Source organism: Fusarium tjaetaba, assembly GCF_013396195.1.
Source record: "Fusarium tjaetaba strain NRRL 66243 chromosome Unknown NRRL66243_c0000130, whole genome shotgun sequence".
Taxonomy (NCBI): domain Eukaryota; kingdom Fungi; phylum Ascomycota; class Sordariomycetes; order Hypocreales; family Nectriaceae; genus Fusarium; species Fusarium tjaetaba.
This window is the reverse complement of record NW_023501326.1, coordinates 103,694-120,610: the sequence shown is the minus strand read 5'-3', so window position 1 is coordinate 120,610 and position 16,917 is coordinate 103,694. Positions and strand designations below refer to the sequence as shown.

At 48.9% G+C, this 16,917-nt stretch overlaps 6 protein-coding genes across 6 annotated transcripts; 3 read left to right on the top strand and 3 right to left on the bottom strand.

Annotated features, from left to right (window-relative positions):
• Window positions 1–143: 143 nt before the first annotated feature.
• On the bottom strand, window positions 144–1,341 carry FTJAE_6692 (PQ loop repeat; the record flags this gene model as incomplete). Its single annotated transcript, XM_037353330.1, has 3 exons — window positions 144–888; window positions 940–1,197; window positions 1,265–1,341. The coding sequence occupies 3 exons, from the start codon at window positions 1,339–1,341 to the stop codon at window positions 144–146; spliced, it is 1,080 nt and encodes a 359-aa protein (XP_037206235.1).
• Window positions 1,342–2,899: 1,558 nt separating this feature from the next.
• On the top strand, window positions 2,900–4,234 carry FTJAE_6691 (guanine nucleotide-binding negative regulator 1; the record flags this gene model as incomplete). The annotated part of the gene is made up of 1 exon (XM_037353329.1): window positions 2,900–4,234. One exon carries the CDS (start codon window positions 2,900–2,902, stop codon window positions 4,232–4,234), a length of 1,335 nt encoding a protein of 444 aa, XP_037206234.1.
• A 471-nt stretch (window positions 4,235–4,705) lies between these two features.
• FTJAE_6690 (uncharacterized protein) lies at window positions 4,706–6,199 on the bottom strand (the record flags this gene model as incomplete). The annotated part of the gene is made up of 2 exons (XM_037353328.1): window positions 4,706–5,120; window positions 5,190–6,199. 2 exons carry the CDS (start codon window positions 6,197–6,199, stop codon window positions 4,706–4,708), a joined length of 1,425 nt encoding a protein of 474 aa, XP_037206233.1.
• Window positions 6,200–7,967: 1,768 nt separating this feature from the next.
• FTJAE_6689 (phospholipid-translocating ATPase) lies at window positions 7,968–9,170 on the bottom strand (the record flags this gene model as incomplete). Its single annotated transcript, XM_037353326.1, has 4 exons — window positions 7,968–8,300; window positions 8,351–8,709; window positions 8,771–8,912; window positions 8,955–9,170. The coding sequence occupies 4 exons, from the start codon at window positions 9,168–9,170 to the stop codon at window positions 7,968–7,970; spliced, it is 1,050 nt and encodes a 349-aa protein (XP_037206232.1).
• A 1,975-nt stretch (window positions 9,171–11,145) lies between these two features.
• On the top strand, window positions 11,146–13,587 carry FTJAE_6688 (calcium channel YVC1; the record flags this gene model as incomplete). Its single annotated transcript, XM_037353325.1, has 4 exons — window positions 11,146–11,303; window positions 11,341–11,475; window positions 11,716–12,554; window positions 12,602–13,587. 4 exons carry the CDS (start codon window positions 11,146–11,148, stop codon window positions 13,585–13,587), a joined length of 2,118 nt encoding a protein of 705 aa, XP_037206231.1.
• A 1,506-nt stretch (window positions 13,588–15,093) lies between these two features.
• FTJAE_6687 (uncharacterized protein) lies at window positions 15,094–16,093 on the top strand (the record flags this gene model as incomplete). Its single annotated transcript, XM_037353324.1, has 2 exons — window positions 15,094–15,266; window positions 15,379–16,093. 2 exons carry the CDS (start codon window positions 15,094–15,096, stop codon window positions 16,091–16,093), a joined length of 888 nt encoding a protein of 295 aa, XP_037206230.1.
• Between the last annotated feature and the right edge of the window lie 824 nt (window positions 16,094–16,917).

Below are 16,917 nucleotides of genomic sequence, written 5' to 3'. Positions count from 1 at the left end.
GTACATTTCTAAAAAAAGTATGCAATCCTAGGTAATCACTAAATACCAATAAAATACCTCAAACAATTATGGTATATCACATGCTCGCTGTTAACCCTGAACTCGTCTTGTAACTTTAAGGCAAGGTAAGAGAGGTGAATTCCTCAGTGTTCGGCGGTGGCGTCGTATGTCCTGTGAGGGTTGCCAATACCGCCAGGTTTTAACAACGGTTGGCTCTCCCGCTCGATAGCACGCTCTTCTCTCTCTTGGATGTCGTGCAGGTCCTCCTCCGTTTCCGCGTATCTCTCCGGGTGACCGGTGAAAGGTCCTGGAAGACCACGCTCCCAACCCTCAGAATAGGTCCTGCTGCCTGGCGGAGGCCTTCGGGGCGCGCTCGAGTACTGCACAGGTGAGTGTGGTGCGCTGTCGATATGGCCGTTGGCATGACCGCCATGCTGCCGCGCCATGTATTCGTAATAAACACCCATGAACAGGACTGATCCCTGCATAGATGCAGTGATCAAGTAGATGAACCATGTGCTCCATCCTTCCCAGCCCAGACGGGCAAAAAGGCTTCCTGCGAATAAGAAGCCACCGGGCGTCTGGATGCACATCATGGGGATGCTCAGACTGCCAACATGTTTCAAATGGTATGTCATCCAGATCTGAGGCACGTATTGAATAGCGGCCAGGACTGTGGCCATGATTCCCAAGAAGTTGGCCCAGAAAACGAGATGATCGGGCAGAGCAATGAAAAAGACACCCGTCAAGATAACCACAATGAGGCCGTGAAGGACACAGAGTAGTCCAACCATGACAGCGGTCTGCCATCTGGGTGCATCGCCACGAAGATCCTCCGGTGGAACATTGGCTTCTCTATATCTAAAGAAGATGAGGAAAAGGACAAGACTGGTAAAATGTTAGTGGAGAAAACAGATCGAGCTGGGTGCGGAGGCTAACATGAGGCTGAAGCAGACCCATTGAGCGCCTAGCTGGGCAACGCCGAGCAGACCGGCGACGCACTCGAATCTACCGAGCTCTTTGCAGCATCCTATGGCAGCACGAGACGGTGGGACAGTAAGGATATTGGCGAAACCGGCAGTAGCGGAAGTGGTTCCAAGCAATACAAAGTAAGGCGAGATGCCTTCGGAGGTGCCTCTGGAGATAATGCGATAATGCTGAGGAAGGTAGGACACGAGAATGCCGAGTAAGAGGACGCTACAACATCAAGGTTAATAACAAGGACACACGCCATCAAATTTAGAGAGGGGTTGCGCAGCCATACATAGAAACGACAAGCTCAAGATACGAGGGCGTCTTGAGCCGGTCGCATTGGTCGTCGTTTGGGGCAAAAACGTCCATGGCGGATATAAGGTGAAGTGCGCGAAGGTATAACAACACGGCCGCGCAACTTCGGGAGAAGACGATTGAGGATTCGTCCCAGCAGGTGTCGCGAGAGGGTGAGAGAGAAGCTCGCGAGAAGCCTGGCAGGCACAAAAGAGAAAATGATCACAAGTAATCACGAGATCAGACGAAGGAACGCCCAGGGTCCAGTCGTCTCTCGTCAAAGAGGTTTGCCCAGCTTAGCTTTGGACTGGTTTTGGGCACGGGCTCGTGTGGAGAGAAATGATAGAAGGTCGGGCGCCGTGCGTTGCTGGGGAGTGACGTATGATGGGTTATTTTAGTCGGTGTCTTGTCTGGGCGAGGCTGTCTGTGTTTCGCGGGGAGGGGCAGCGTTGTAGAAGAGACTCAAGAGAGCGTAGCGCAGCTGGAGCTGGATCTGGAGTGGAAAACTGAGAGCGAGTCGGCATTGACCGATAGTCGACGATACGAGGGTATGAATTGCCTGTTTTGGCCAGCTGAACTAGGAGATCATGATTGGTGAGACAGAAGAGAAGAGAAAGTTTCAAAGACGATGTTTATCTTTTGGTACCTTATGTTGGAAGTCAAAAAGGGAGAAGTCTTTTATGGATTGGGATGAGATAAGATGGAGGAAGAAGAAAAGAGAGGGAGGGAAGAAAGGAAGGAAGTCGGAGAATTAATTAATGTAATCAAAATGACGACCACCTCAAGCTGAATATGAGACTGTTCCTGCTGTCTTCCTTACCTAAAAGTTAAAGGAAAAGCGGGTGGCTCTAAAAGGAAACCTAACCTTCGAGCACCTGCCCTGAATTCCGTGTTCCAACAGTAGAGGTACCTCACTAGGGGTGCAACATCCAAGTTTTCAAGTGGTGATCCATCTCCCACTGTAACTTTGTACTAAGCTTGTCCAACTACAGCAACGAATAGAGGAAATACACTTCCGCCTGATATTCACACCTCGCGTGTTTCCCTACTTCGGCAGTACCTGACCTGGCCAGGGCTGAAAGCCTAAAATTATAGTGACCCGGAAACTGGGACGCAGCGATAGGTATATCTCCTGGAATATACCTGTAATCAGCGCCTCTTTTCAACTCCTCGCAATAACTGCCAAGACGGAAAACGGCGATCTCGAGCTGCCCTTTTTGTGAAGTCACCCGCTGGACCCTGCAGAAGAGAACTAACTAGGCCAACGCACGGAGTCGTACAGTACGGCCATTGGATTTGTCGGAGGCCGCTGAGGAGATCCTTTGTCTACCGGGCGCTTGGCGCCAATCCATATGACGTTGCTATGAGGATATATGAGACAGTCAACGATGGCCTCAGCTGTTTGATCTACAGTGAGAGGTCCTTCGGAATCTGTTTCAATAGAGTGAATGCCACAGGACCCTTGAATTGTCCAACTGAAAAGGAACCCTTGGATGTTACATATCTCGAGATTAGAGATTGGCCAGGATCATGATAAGCGTGTAAGTGACAGTCAAACAAAGTGAAGGTCTCCACTCATGTACCTCATTTTCTCGTCCATTACCATCTCGCAACTTTCAACTCAACTTACACCATGGACATGGATGATCCTGAATCGGCAATTGAATCAGCACCCTCACACTCAGAGTTGCAGCCGAATGATCTGCAGGATCAGGACAGGGACTGTGATCAGCAGCAGAAAGCACCATCATTAAACCTCATCGCTGAAAATCAAATCATTCAGCCTGATAATGACATAAACAACCAAGACTCTTCCACCACCAACCAAAATTACTACACATCTGCACAATGGACTGCCGATGGAACATCACTCATCGTGTCATCTGCCATCAACTCAATATCCACCTTTGTCCTCCCTGAAGATCTTCTCGACCCATCAGCTTCACGCCCGCGACATCTCGAGTGTCAATCCTCAATATCACTCCCTGAGCCCTCTCAAACGATCATCCCGGCGCCCTTCTACTCTCTAGCTGAGCCAACCTCGCAAACAGTCCTCGTAGGATGTCGCGACCACCCTATTCAGCTCTACCATCTCTTCCCTCCAGATGATGATGGCCTCGCGTCGCGTTCTGCCCCACTTGCTTCGTATAAATTAATACGTTTTGAAACAGAAGAGTATATCACGCCCTCGTCTATCCTCTGGGATGCACCCGGGACGCATTTCCTCGTCGGCTCAACGAACCGGCTTGATTACTTTGACATGACTCGACCAGGATCAGATGGTCCGATACTTACTATACCCACTATCCCTTCTAGACGTCATATACGGAAGGGAAATGGAGTTGGTATGAAGGGCACTGTCGCTGCTCTCGCTTCCTCGCCAGTGGATGGTAATGGGAGCTCTATCATTGCTGCAGGGACATGGACACGGTGGATGGGCTTGTATGATGTGCACCGCTCAGACAAGGTTATTGCAAATTGGTCTCTCCCTCGCTCTGAGGACATCCCAGGAGGAATAGGAGGTCAGGGAATTGTTCAAGTCCGCTGGAGTCCATGCGGCCGATACATGATCCTCAACGAGCGCCATGCCTCTGGTCTGATTGTGTATGACGTCCGCGGAACAGGTGAACTCCTCTGCACCCTTCGAGGTCGGAGTGCACCTACACAACAGAAGATGATGGTGGATGTCTTTGCTGGCGATCCCTATGCTGAGTTCCCATCTTTCGAGGTCTGGGCAGGGACGCAAGATGGTGGTGTTGCAGTGTGGGAAGGCGTTGGCTCTCAAACTGGCGTGGTAGACCCATCATGGACATGGAAGCCCCATGATGCGCCGGTAGGAAGCACTGCTTTGCATTCGAGCGGTTCTGTAGTCGCAACGTGCTCAGGAGGATGGGGGTTTAAAAATTCGTCAGAAACGAAGACAGTGTTCGACGAGTCTAGTGTCAAGATCTGGACTATAGGGGGTTGAAAAACACGGTAGGCTGAACATAATCATGCAGGTTGGTAAGATGTCACTCTGAGAAACCCACAGTCAAGCATATCAAGACGAGTAAGTATCGGCTTCAGTTCAGTGTCTAACCCACATTCCCATTTGATATAAAGACACAAAGAATAAGGCCACGATAAACTAAAATGATGAAAATTGCTTTGAGTTAATGTTGGTTAATTTCTTTATATCATAGCTATCTACCGAAAACCCATACCCATGACCGTGTGGCCATCATATCTCATGATTAACCCAAGCTGAAGCTCTTCTACTCCAGCACTGTTGGGAACCGCTTCATCACGACTTGCAACTCCTCCTTTATAGTAATGCAACTCTGGATACCAACTCCATATGCTGACCCAAAAGCAAACGCCAAAGCAATTCTCGAGCTGTGGTGTCACCCGCCGCCTGTTTATGTGCCGTCTCCCCTTTTCATCAGATTCTCATGTACAATTAGAACCACCCAGGCCCACGATTCTGCTGCCACAATGGTCCTCCACCACCGCCGCGGGGTCCAGGATATACTTGGCTCATTTGGCCAGGCGTGCTGATCGCTGTTCCAGGTCGTGGGTGTTCCTCGCTGATTCGTCCTAAGCCAGAGTTGTAACTGTGGTCGAAGTCATCGTCTCGTGTCAAAGGCACCTCATCATGCTCCATGTGCGAAGATCCACCCACAGCACCCGCTGAGTTTCCATAGCCATAATTAGAGGAAGGGTCCCACGGCTCGGAATATGGCTCCTCGTGCCCAGCAGCCGAGTTCATAGTGCGCTGCTGGTTCCTCACTGGAACTGGTGGGGGCGGTGCCATTTTGTCGGTCTCATGCATAAGGGGCACCGGAGCAAAATTATGATTATTGTCTAATGGCGGACTAGAAAAAATTCATCAGTTAGCTTTTTGCGCGAAAAGTATAAAAGAGGTCTTTCATGGGGACGCTTACCCAATGTGTTGCACCTGGTGTTTCACGCCTGGCCCCTGGCGCGTATTTCCCTTCTTGCGCTTCCATAGCCAAATGCCGAGAACTATGAGAGCTGCGAGGGCTGCTACGCCGCTGATGGTGCCGCCGATGATGGCGCCCGTATTCTTGGAGCCATTGTCGTTGCTGTCGGTGTCAGGGGCATCAGAGTCGCCAGATTCTGTGGACGATGGGTCTGCTGTCTCTGAAGCTGTGGTCTCTGTGGAGGTGTCGGATTCGGTCTCCGAGGCTGTTGAAGTTTCCGACTCCGTTGAGGAAGTTTCTGAATTAGTTGTTGTCGATGCTGTTGACTCTGTTGTTGAACCTGAGGAGGTTTCTGTGGATTTTGTAGATGCGCTCCTTGTCGTTGATGATTTTGTGGCGGAAGTATCCGTCGTTGTTGTCCTTCTCCTTGTCCCTAGTGTTGTGGGTTCAGAGAGTGAACTCACTGGCTGTGTAAGAGGAACATTTATGCTTGTGAGGTCGATCGCACTCTTTCCTGAAGCCGTGGCCACAACTTTTGTCGCCAAACCAGATGTTGAACCGCATCCAAATTGAAAGAAACCACCCTCATAGCTATTCCTGTAGCACGAGTCGCTCCCTCTGCAGGTGAACACATATGGATTCACCTCTGTTTGTGGTCCACTGTCTGCATCCACACAGCCTGTAAATACACCCGATGTACAAGATCCGCCATCGGGACAACATCCCACAGCGCCGTGATCGACATCTACCACACAATGCGACCCAGCAGAGCAAGTTGCTGGTAGTCCAGGATCTCCCCCTAGGTAACCACAGACGGTGTTGAATTGCCTTCGCAGCAATAATGAATCGTCGGGCGCAGGCGTCGCGGCGAGAGGATACGGCAAAACATTGAGTTCATAAAAGTCAATGGTCTTTGTCGGTTGTGGCAGAACGTGGCCGGTAGCGAGATTGAGAACGCCAGAGATGACGAGAAACGGCGGCAGACGCGCCATTAGAAGGGCCGGGGTCATGATTTGCGATCTCGTGAATCTAATCTCAAGCAAACATGGTATAGTCGATCGGTTAAATCTGTAGTGTAATTAAGATCGTGGGCGGGTTTTCTTTTTGGTCAAGTCGTCGGTATTAAGAGAAGATAGAGAGACGACTTTGGAAAGAGGACAGACACCCTTTGAACGGAACGGAAGAGAGGAAACTCAGCGCACGGGTAAAAAGGACAAAGGATGCAAAAATGATACGATGAGTAACCAAACTAATGATGTAACAAAGGGGTTAGAAAAGGTCAAAGGAGGAAGAACTCGAAAAGCCCTTGAGTAGAAGGGGGGCCTGTGACACTGAACTCAGTCTGTGCCTCGTCAACCAACTTATCCAAGACTTGGCCTGACTTGTAAGCCAAGTGGAGCGAATTATACAGTTAAGAAGTGGCTGGCCGGCGTAAAGTAGAGTCTCCAAACTGTTGAAAATAGAGGACATGAACTAGGGAAGACCCTGAACGTTTCAAAATCGAGACGGTTTTGCTGCTTCTATGTATCCTCTCTGCCTGAGTCGCGTGTGGGCTTCCTTGCTACCCTGCCACTCTATTTCGTAGTCAAGGCACCTCTGACCAAGCCTTTTTGATTTCTCTCGATTACGACTTTCTCGCCAGATAAGACTCCAGGATCTGTAAGTTATAGCCCGTCGATGAGCGAACCAGGAACCAGAATAGAGCCGTTTAAAGTGCTGGCAGCCGGGGGGCGTCTTCCGATACTGCAACCCTGTATCCCACGGCAACTCGGGATCCAATCAGGGATGGCAAACAGGCCGTTTTATGAGAGGCTGGTGTGGGCTTTGGGAGAGGCTGGGGCGGTCGTTGGAAAACCAAGGAAGCCTTTGAAGAAGCAAAGTTTGACGGATTTGTTCAATTAAGTTGGATGAAAATGAAAATGAAAAGAAGTAAGAAGAAACGAGAATTTGAGTAAACAACTGACGACATAGAGTAACTACATAGCAACCGGAAACAATTTGTCGATGTCTGGAATGCTTGGAAGGATTCTAGCAACCAATCTCATCTTCAGAGCCCAGAGCCTCCTACGACACTTGGACAGTTGCACACCCTCAGAAGGGGCCTGAAGGGGCCTAGAGGGGCCATATCTGCCACGTTGGCATGCGGCTTCGAAAGAATGTCTCATCTCACGCCCTCAATTTGCGTCGATCATTGTGCATTAGTGATCGCTAGTGTCTCTTCTTTTGTTTGCGACCACATCCCTTCTTCTTGACCTTTTGTTCCGTTTTCAATATTACAGTCCACCAACGCCAATATTCTCCATCGTCTTAATTGTTCTGTTATATCTCATATTGAACTCACCTGCCACAAGTGTTCTAGCCGCCTAAATTGTCTGTCAGTGCATCAGCTGACACACATCATCGTTTGGTAACTGTGGCGGTGTTTCACCATCCATTTCTGCTTCTAAATCGGGAGACTGCACATCTTCACCGCAGATCTCATACGAATCCTGCACTATGAACTCGTATCGAGATGCATATCTAGCATGATTTTGGCCAGGGTACAAAAGAATATGCATAGAACATCATTTATTCCTCCACTCTATTGCTGCCAGCACATTTCCTTCCTATCCGTCCATTCCGCGAAAGACAAGACCCTATACCATGCCATAACTCCTCAAGATCCAAGCCATTCTGTGCCACGAGCGTACATAACTAATCCTTTTCAAACAAAACCAACACGAGTAACCATGATGTAACCAATAACACCACAATGCGCACAAAGATACTCGTGTCTTCCTAGACGAGCTCACGACTACTGTTAGACTGCCCCTCATAACGCAAATTCTTTAGTTCCTGGGTACCCGTCTTGCGGGCTTTCTTGGCCTCTTTAGCCTGCTTCTTCTCCATCTTCTTCTGTTGCTTGATCGCCTTCTTCTCCTTGCGAGAGAGCTTGGGGAATTCACTATCGGGTCCCCGAAGAACGAAGCCAGGATGCATGATGTTGAGCAATACGAGGGCGATCATGATCGGAGTTGCATCGAGACCCAGTGGATACTCTTCGTGAATCAAAAGTTGGTTATGCTCATTGACACCAGGGCCAAATTCGATCAGACGATATATGATTCGGATCTTGAAGTTGTCAGCTGGACAATTCGAATCAAGAAAGACAAAGTACTTACCACAATGAGAATGAGAACAGCAAGCATAGTCAAGATGAGCCACTTCATGCGTCCCATACTACGGCCCTCGAGCTGTCGAAGCTTGAAGTAGAAGAAGGCAGTGATACCAATGAAGATCAAAATGACAGCAAGCTGCAGGCCAACACCAGCCATGTAAACCTTCTGTCCAATGCGAATCACGTTCATATCTTCGTTATTCGAGAGCATGCTTCCACCAGCTCCCTGGACCAGGAAAAGAATGATATCGAGCCAGACGAAGAGGAGTGTCATGCGGATGGCCTTGATACCTAGGAGCTTTCGGTCAGGCATGCGGAAATACACCATGCGTGCGACGGCCATGTAGACGAAAGCATTGACCCCTGAGTCAGTTAGCCTTTGGGCCCAAATGATCACCTTATACGGAGTACTTCAAGCACTTACAGAGAGGAGCAAGAAGAAAGAACAGTTGACCCAAGATAACATATGTCGTGTTCTGCTGATCCCTGCTTCCGAGGGTCTTGAAAGCAAATCCAATGGTTTCCCAAGCTGCACCCATGATGGCTACCCAGCAGAATTTCTTTAACTGTTAGATACTAGAAGGATACTGTTACTAGGGAGTACTCACCTTCTTGAAGAGAATTGCTTGTATGAGATGGACCATGGTCGTCATACCAAAGAGCACACAAAACGCAAGATTGGCAGCAAAGCTAGGATCGAAGAAATAGTTGGCGTTGCACGCATCTACAGGAACACGGCCATATTTCCCAGGCACAGCAGTTGTACAAGTCGCCGTTGCTGAAGAAGCCGTTGTGGCTGTTGAGGTAAAAGTTGTGGTAGACATGGTGTAAGTCGTGTAAGCCAGGTCCAGTAGAGAAGGGATTTGAATGTGAGTCTAGAGGTGAGAATGGCTATTGAGCTGTTGAGCTTGTCCGATAAACGATATTCTGGTCATTCTCATGTATTCCTTATATACAACTCCATCACATCGTTTTGGCGTAATTACTGCATTTGGCGAGCCTCACTTCATGTCTGAGGCTCAGATCCAGTCCTAGAAGCTCTCCATGTCAGATTTGATCCGCTACAGGGGTCTCTCTGGCGGGGACACGCTGGCTCGCCAAAGCTAACGACTGCTCAGCCAACGAGGTGCGACCATTTCGAGGCTGTGAGTCCCAAGCACATTCTGCATTCCCACGTTTCAAGAGACTGTCAAATCTGTAATTGACGACTGGGCCAGTCAGAGTTGTTCAAGCTGAAGTTGAGGTCCACTTTGTCGTTCGAAAAGCGGCGTGGCTTTGGGAAGCTTCATCTTCCTTCAAGGCTCAGCTTATTTTTGAGATGTGTCGCTATTGGCTGGTTCGTCTATTGAGAAGCTGATGTGGGGAAGTTTGTTGATGCGATTCTTAAAGATAGTCCGTTGCTTACTTTGACCTGATTCTTCGATATACAACCTCATTCCCATTGCCGATATTTCATTAGCTGGTTCGTTTGTTTTTGTTGTAGTCGTCACCAAGCACGCACTTTTGATGCTGGTTGACGCGTTCTTCAGCTCAGCCTCTGCTAACAACAACTCTTTGTTCAACAATACCAAGGACGAGACAGGATTTCAATCCAGACAAGCAAACAGTGTGAAGATTTCCTAGCTGCTGTATGTGGCATTAACATCATAGCAATGCTTTCTGCCAGTCTTTCAGATGTCAAGTTGTCCTCGGAATAGGCACTAATAACAGATCCCTCACCGTGTCAAACTCAGCACTCAAAATATCCTTTGGTGAAACACCAAACTCATCAAAATACAGGTAGGTATCCTCAAGTTATCATAAGGCCTTGAAGCTTGCGGTGGGTCTTACGAAGATAACCTATCTCAAGCCTACACAATGGTGAGTCCCGACAGATCATTTTATATACGATCTTCAACAGATTCTACAGGACCAACGTTATGTAGTGTCTACAAAAGTCAAGTTTCAATATCATCAAATCGCTTCCCAGTACATATCAGACACCAATTGCTGTACTTGCAGTTAATAATTCCCATACTTATTATTATATGAGGCCATTCGGATTTTCCAGATCCCTCGTATCATCAAACCTGACCTTGAACCACGAAATCTTGATTTCTCGAGTCTAGATCGTCCAATCCCCAGTTGCTAAAGACTGACAAGCATCTCTTAGTGGTGCCAAGCTCCGTCCAGGGACCCTTCTTCTCCACTCTGCCATGAACCCTTGAGACTGTCACCAGCCTCTGGTTGGAGCTCTTTTTTGCAGCTGTCACCAGGAAAGATGCCTATTCGAAGTAGTTAGAGGATCATCAGTCCGCGCTAAGCTCGGAGGACAGTAGTTGATCAAAAAAGACCATACAGCTTTTGGTCTGGATGCCGTGATGCAATGACGGTTTAATTTGGGCAGCGGTGACCTTCTCCTGAAACGCCCCCAAAAAGTCACCTTCTCCCGCCTTCCACTCATTCTCGTGATACCATCAGTTCCATTGGCATCCATTTGTTGCTGGTCGGGAGCCGATCTATAGCGCATCTTGACTCGTCTTTTAAGGATGCACAGGCCCGCAATTGGTTGACCGCTTGAGCGCTTCTTTCCCCAGATCCATCCCTCCTTCTCAATCCAATCCATCTCCGCATCTCCTCCCCTCACGTACCATCGTGATAAAGTCAAAACAGAGGAAGGAGACGGAATAACCTTGCCGCTCGTCTTCAAAACCACCTCGTGGCCGAGGGACAGCTCCTGACAACTCCAACAAACCTAGGACTCGTACGGGGGATGTGCTCCATTGATCGATCATATTTTATCTGAATTAGATCCTCGTCATGCCTATCAAGGTCAAATCCAAGAAGCTTCCTGCCCCTCGCGAGGGTAGTCCTATCTCCATGCGCCATCCAGACGAATACGAGCGCGATCTTCCCAGCATTGGCGCTCACGATAACTTCAGAGATGTCGTCAAGAAGCTCTCGCTGCAAGTGACCGTGTGTTTGTATCAATTGACGCTCACTGACGCTCTATAGATACTTTGTCGATGTCGTTGAACTGCCGAGCACGTTTGAACAGCTGAGGACCACAGCTGCGGGGGCTCCGCTACGCATCTTGGTGGATCACCTCGCTGCAACCTGCACCAACCCGGCAATCGTCAATGCTCTTCTGTACGTACTAAACCGAAAAATAATTTACGGTGATATGTTCTCTATCAACATCACTCTCAGTCACTGAATTGTCACCCTTTTGTGGCATATGTCTGTGCCTGCAGATGACATGCTGTCAGGGGAGCCAATCACATATCTGCTCAGCCCATCCTCAATCTGACAGCATATGCGGTGCAACGATGATTCGGAACACAATCCTCATTGCTGATGGACCTTTGCTGACTGATCCAATCCATACAGAGCTCTCAAATGGCATTATGCATCTTCGTCAGAACACCGCTCTCTGGGAGAATCTCGGGCAGATGCATGTGAAATCGTTGCTTGGCGATTCCTGACTAGGCTTTCTGAACGCGAGGCAGTCAATTACTGCCTTTACGAGATCCCCGATGTGAACGATGACGATGAAGCTCAAGCTCAGGCTCAAGCGGCTGGTAATGGTCACACGGGCGACGAGGAAGCCGGCGAAACCGCCCCTCTGCTTTCTCATCTCCGCTCCATTGACAATCGCCGACGTGGACCAGGCCCTGCCGGTAGCAGCTTCAAGCGTAACCAACTACTGAGTTCTCTCTCCCGCTTGACTATGACCTCGGATGATGATGACAGTGAGAACGAGGGTGATCCCACTTCATCATTTAAGAATCTGAATGCTCTCGAGATTGCTGCCATTGCCGATGCCAAACGCTTCCTCAGCCAGCACATTGTCCAAAAGATCATCACTGCTATTTGGAGTGGTGACATAGTCTTTTGGGATAGCTTGTCTGTGCACTCTACAAAGAAGGTCCGGTTCTATAACCCTAGGACTGCAGACCCCTTTTCTCGCCTGCGCGTCCCCAAGTATCTCAAGAGCTGGGAGGTGCTGTTCTTCTGCATTTTCCTCGCCCTGTACTACGCTGTGCTCATTGTGCGAGACGAGTCCCGTATTACAATCCCTGAAGTGATACTTTTCTTGTGGATCGCGGCTTTCTTCTACGATGAGCTTAGTGAGTGGCTTGATGCGGGCTCTATCTTTTATGCTACCGACATATGGAACCTATTCGACATGATCATGATCGCCATCGGGTTTACCTTTGCAATTCTGCGTAAGAACTATGGTCCTTTAGACAAGGTGATGTGCTGACACAATCAGGTATTATTGGCATTGTTCAGGACAAACCCGAGCTGAACGACCTTGCATTTGATATCCTGGCACTTGAGGCACTCTTCATGATTCCCCGTATCTTCTCGATTCTCAGTCTCAGCCCTGCCTGGGGTACGCTTATTCCATGCTTGAAGGAAATGGGCAAGGACTTCTTCAAATACATGGTACTTGTTGTTGTCGTGTATTGTGGTTTCCTGACCACATTTTCGCTCGTGGGTCGTAACGTCTTTGCATTCAAGTCCATGGCCTGGATCTTGACAAAGATCTTTTACGGCTCGGCGCCCATCGGATTCGAGATAATGAACCAAATCGATCCCTTCTTTGGACCTCCTCTGATGATCATCTTCATTACACTTTCTAGCTTCCTGTTGATGGGCTCCCTGACAGGTATGCTGTCCAACAGCTTCTCGCGGGTTATCACCCACGCTAAGGAGGAGTACCTGTATGTGTACAGCGTCTACGTCTTGGAAGCGTCGACTAGTAACCGGCTCACCCATTTCTATCCTCCTTTCAATCTCCTGGCCCTGGTACTCTTCCGACCTTGGCGTCTATTCTTTACGGCCGATGAGAAGTTCCGTGCTGGGCGTATCATGCTCCTCAAGGCGACTCATTGGCCCATTGTTGGCATCATCAAGCTGTACGAGATGTACCGAAAGCCAGGAGCCTTGGAAGATGAATTTGCTGGATTCAAGGGTCCATCGCGCTCTTCTCGACGCAACGGTAGGCACGCAATTGCTCAGAAGCGATCCGAGTCCAATGTCGGTGGCCAGACGCTTTCTCCTAGGGGACGAGCCAACGGTAGGAGCATCGAGGTGCGTGAGGATGATGTGGATGCGCCAACGGCCATGGAGGTGCAGCTCACCGAGCTGAACCGGAAGATCGACCAACTCACTGCAGTTATAACGATTATGCAGGAGAAGCAAGCAGGTGGAAACGGCAGTGGAAGCTCAAGTACAGGTACCACTCCCGCCTAGCTACGGGCTTTTGGTGATCGGGCCGGTCCTTGACAGCTTTTGAACATTGGAATATCTGGGTTCGGGTTCTTCTCTGATCGGGTCTCATCGGTCGAGGTCAAGAGTGGGTATTCCAGCAGAGGGGCCGGCAGCGAAGCGTTCCAGAAGAATTGGCATGATGTTGGGAGTAGTAGTGGGGAGACGGAGAGAAGCGGCTCTGGACATGTGCTGTGCCTGTGGATCAGGCCGTTTAAGAATGGGATAGGATACGAGTCGGCAACGACCCCACAGCTCGAAGCCCTCGAAGAAGCTTGTATTGGATTCGTCAAGGTTGCATTGTTTATGAGATTATCAGGAGTTATGAGTAGCATTAGATCGAGAACTCTTACATTCCCTATGAATAGAATGTTTTTACGATTGGCAATGGATGAAACTATGCAAATATCGGGAAAGGTATGCATGGTTTCCCTACTGCTTGAACAGTATGTTTGTGGTGCTATAGAATTTGGGTATAAGTTAAAGCCGGCCTATGCCGTTGGAGAAGCTGGCAAGCGGTGATCACCCTGTAGTGCGGTGCTTATATATGGGCTGAATCAGTTCACCGGGGTGACCTACAGAGTCTTTGATTTTGTCAAAGATAAACCCGACATACGTACGATGAGACTGGGCGAGGAACGCCTAGACAGAGCTCCCGGTGAGCGGCAAACGTCGGCGTGGGGAAGATGGCCTGCGTGTAAGTCAAGGAGAATGGAGGGCATTGCGGGGGATGAATGGTCTAGTTAGTCTGAGACTGCTTTGATCATATGGCGGTAAAGTTATCAACGCCTTGGTTATGGAGGCATATCGTTATAGATAACTTTTGGTGTTTAATGCGTGATGGAAGAGCATTGATCTAGGTGTTGAACGTGGGCTTGAGCGTGAGTTTTGTTGGCTGTTAGTTACACAATGCGCAAACAGTAATCAACCATGCAATTTGAACACATCTCATGAACTATGTACTTTTGCCAATCTCAAATTCCTTATACTCATACAATATCTATCTGTTTTCCGGTATCAATCGTTCGTATCCGCGACAAGCCGCTGATATCTATCTCAAGTCCCTTATAAACTCGGCACCGGCTCCGAAGTCCCCGCCGAGATCGGCGCACCCCCGGACTCAAGTCAGTCAGAAGAGCTTCGGTTCAGCTAAGTTTAGTACCTAAAGCTAAATAAAACCCCCAAAGTTGAAGCAAAAGCTCAGACGGTGCCCAACCAGCGCATGGGAATTAGCAGCTACTGCTACCGCTAGTTCTTGCAGTTTCAACGTTTATCCACCGAAAGGGTTGCTTCGGGGTCTAGTTAGTCTACAACCTCCCATTGACTTATCTAGTGGTTTTTTTTTCTATTCTAGTTTCCTTTTATTCCCCCAGGAACCGGAACCTGTTTTCTTTTCGTCATACCTCGTTTCCGTCATCTCATTCTTCGTACCAGACGAGTCTGATATCGCTACGAGAGTAGAGAGAAGAAGAGATCAGATCTTGGATCATCATGAAAGACTCTGATGCGCCGGCGCTGGTTCTCGCCGGGACAACTACGCCCGAGCAGATCACCACCAAAAACACATGGAATACCAAGAACTTGATATCACGACTCGGCACTGACTTTCTTTCTGCTGCGAGCGCTGCTTCAATGGTAGCGCCCATCATTGCCATTATCGACCGGTCAGTAATTTAATTACCTACACAATCACCACCATTCATATGCTATGCCATATTTCTGAGACACGCCGACATCGCCAAACTCCAAACTCCAAAAAAACTGACATCATGACAGCTCCATCATGGAAAACGCTTCCGGCGCAAACACCCTCGCAAACTCTGTCAAATCCTCCCTCCGAACCCTCTTCACCCGCCCTCACACAATCCTCTTCTCCAAGCCTACAGCGCTCATCTTCTGCCTCTACGGCGGGACATATCTCACCGCCAACGCCGTCGACACTTCGTTCTCGACAGTCAACAACAAGCCCGCCTCGAGCGTCACAGCCGGAACCACAAAGTTCGCTGCGTCCAGCGCCACAAACATCGGAGTCTGTATCTACAAGGACCAGGTCTTTGTGCGCATGTTTGGCCCGCCTGGTGTTGTCCCTAGACCTGTCCCCCTCGCTTCATACACTCTCTTTGCGCTGCGCGATTGCTTGACCATCTTTGCCTCGTTCAATGTGCCGCCTTTGCTGGGACCGTATCTGGATAAGCGGTTTTCCGAGGAGATGAAGAAGAGAGTCTCTGGACTCTATGCAGCGCAGTTCATGGCCCCTGCTATGGTGCAGTTCATTTCTACGCCTATGCATTTGTTCGGTCTAGACTTATACAATCGTCAAGCGACTGGACCTGGAGGAGCTGTCGTGACGATGCGTGATCGATTAGATCTTGTGCGGCGCAACTGGTTCATCAGCTCTGTCGCGAGAATATGTCGAATTGTCCCTGCTTTTGGAGTCGGCGGTGTAGTCAACATGAAAGTTCGCAAGAACCTCATGACCAAGCTGGAGTAGACGAAGTCATATCCAACACATCATCTCATACCGCAAGAGATGGTTTTCTTTTCAGGTTCTTTTGATTTCAGGCGTTTACAGTTACGAGGCTACGTAACTATGGTTGCATTTACTTGTTTGGTCTTGTTAAGATCCACGGCATCGGGAGTTAATGTTACATCTCATGGTTTTTCTACGGATGGTGGAATACAAAAGAGCATACGATGACGATCCATCACTCATAATAGACTTCTAGAACACGATAGACAGGATACTAGGTAGCGAAGGGAAGAGTCAAGACTGATACGGCCAACTCGATAAAATGAGAAACTGATCTGATCCAAGGTATTCGACCTTTACCTGCAAGTGAGAGAAATGCAATTTGTTAATTACAGACAAACACCATTGACATTGACATTGACATTGACATTGATATTCACATGCATCGCTTACACAAAATAACACAATTGTCGCTTTCATTCATCACGCTCATGAGCGCTCATCTTTGCTTTCCACCTCCACCACCACCGAGGCCAAGATATATGCATCTTGCCTCCTCTGACCCTCGAGATCCTTGCAATGCAAGCCTTTCGCGACACCAGTGACGTCCGCTATTTGGAACCTATAGGCTTCTAATGCGGCTTACTGGAGGCACCTGACTGAACTTCCCCAACCGTCCCCTTCCCCTATACTGCAACGCATATCACGTCCACCAACTATCAACCCCATATGCCGAATGACCCCTCCAGGCCCTGTCACTTTCGGTGAGGAAGTACAGAAGAAGATAAAAAGTCAAGGGAAGAAAAGCACTAAGCTCAGTCGTGTGATATCAAAAGAGCATTCAA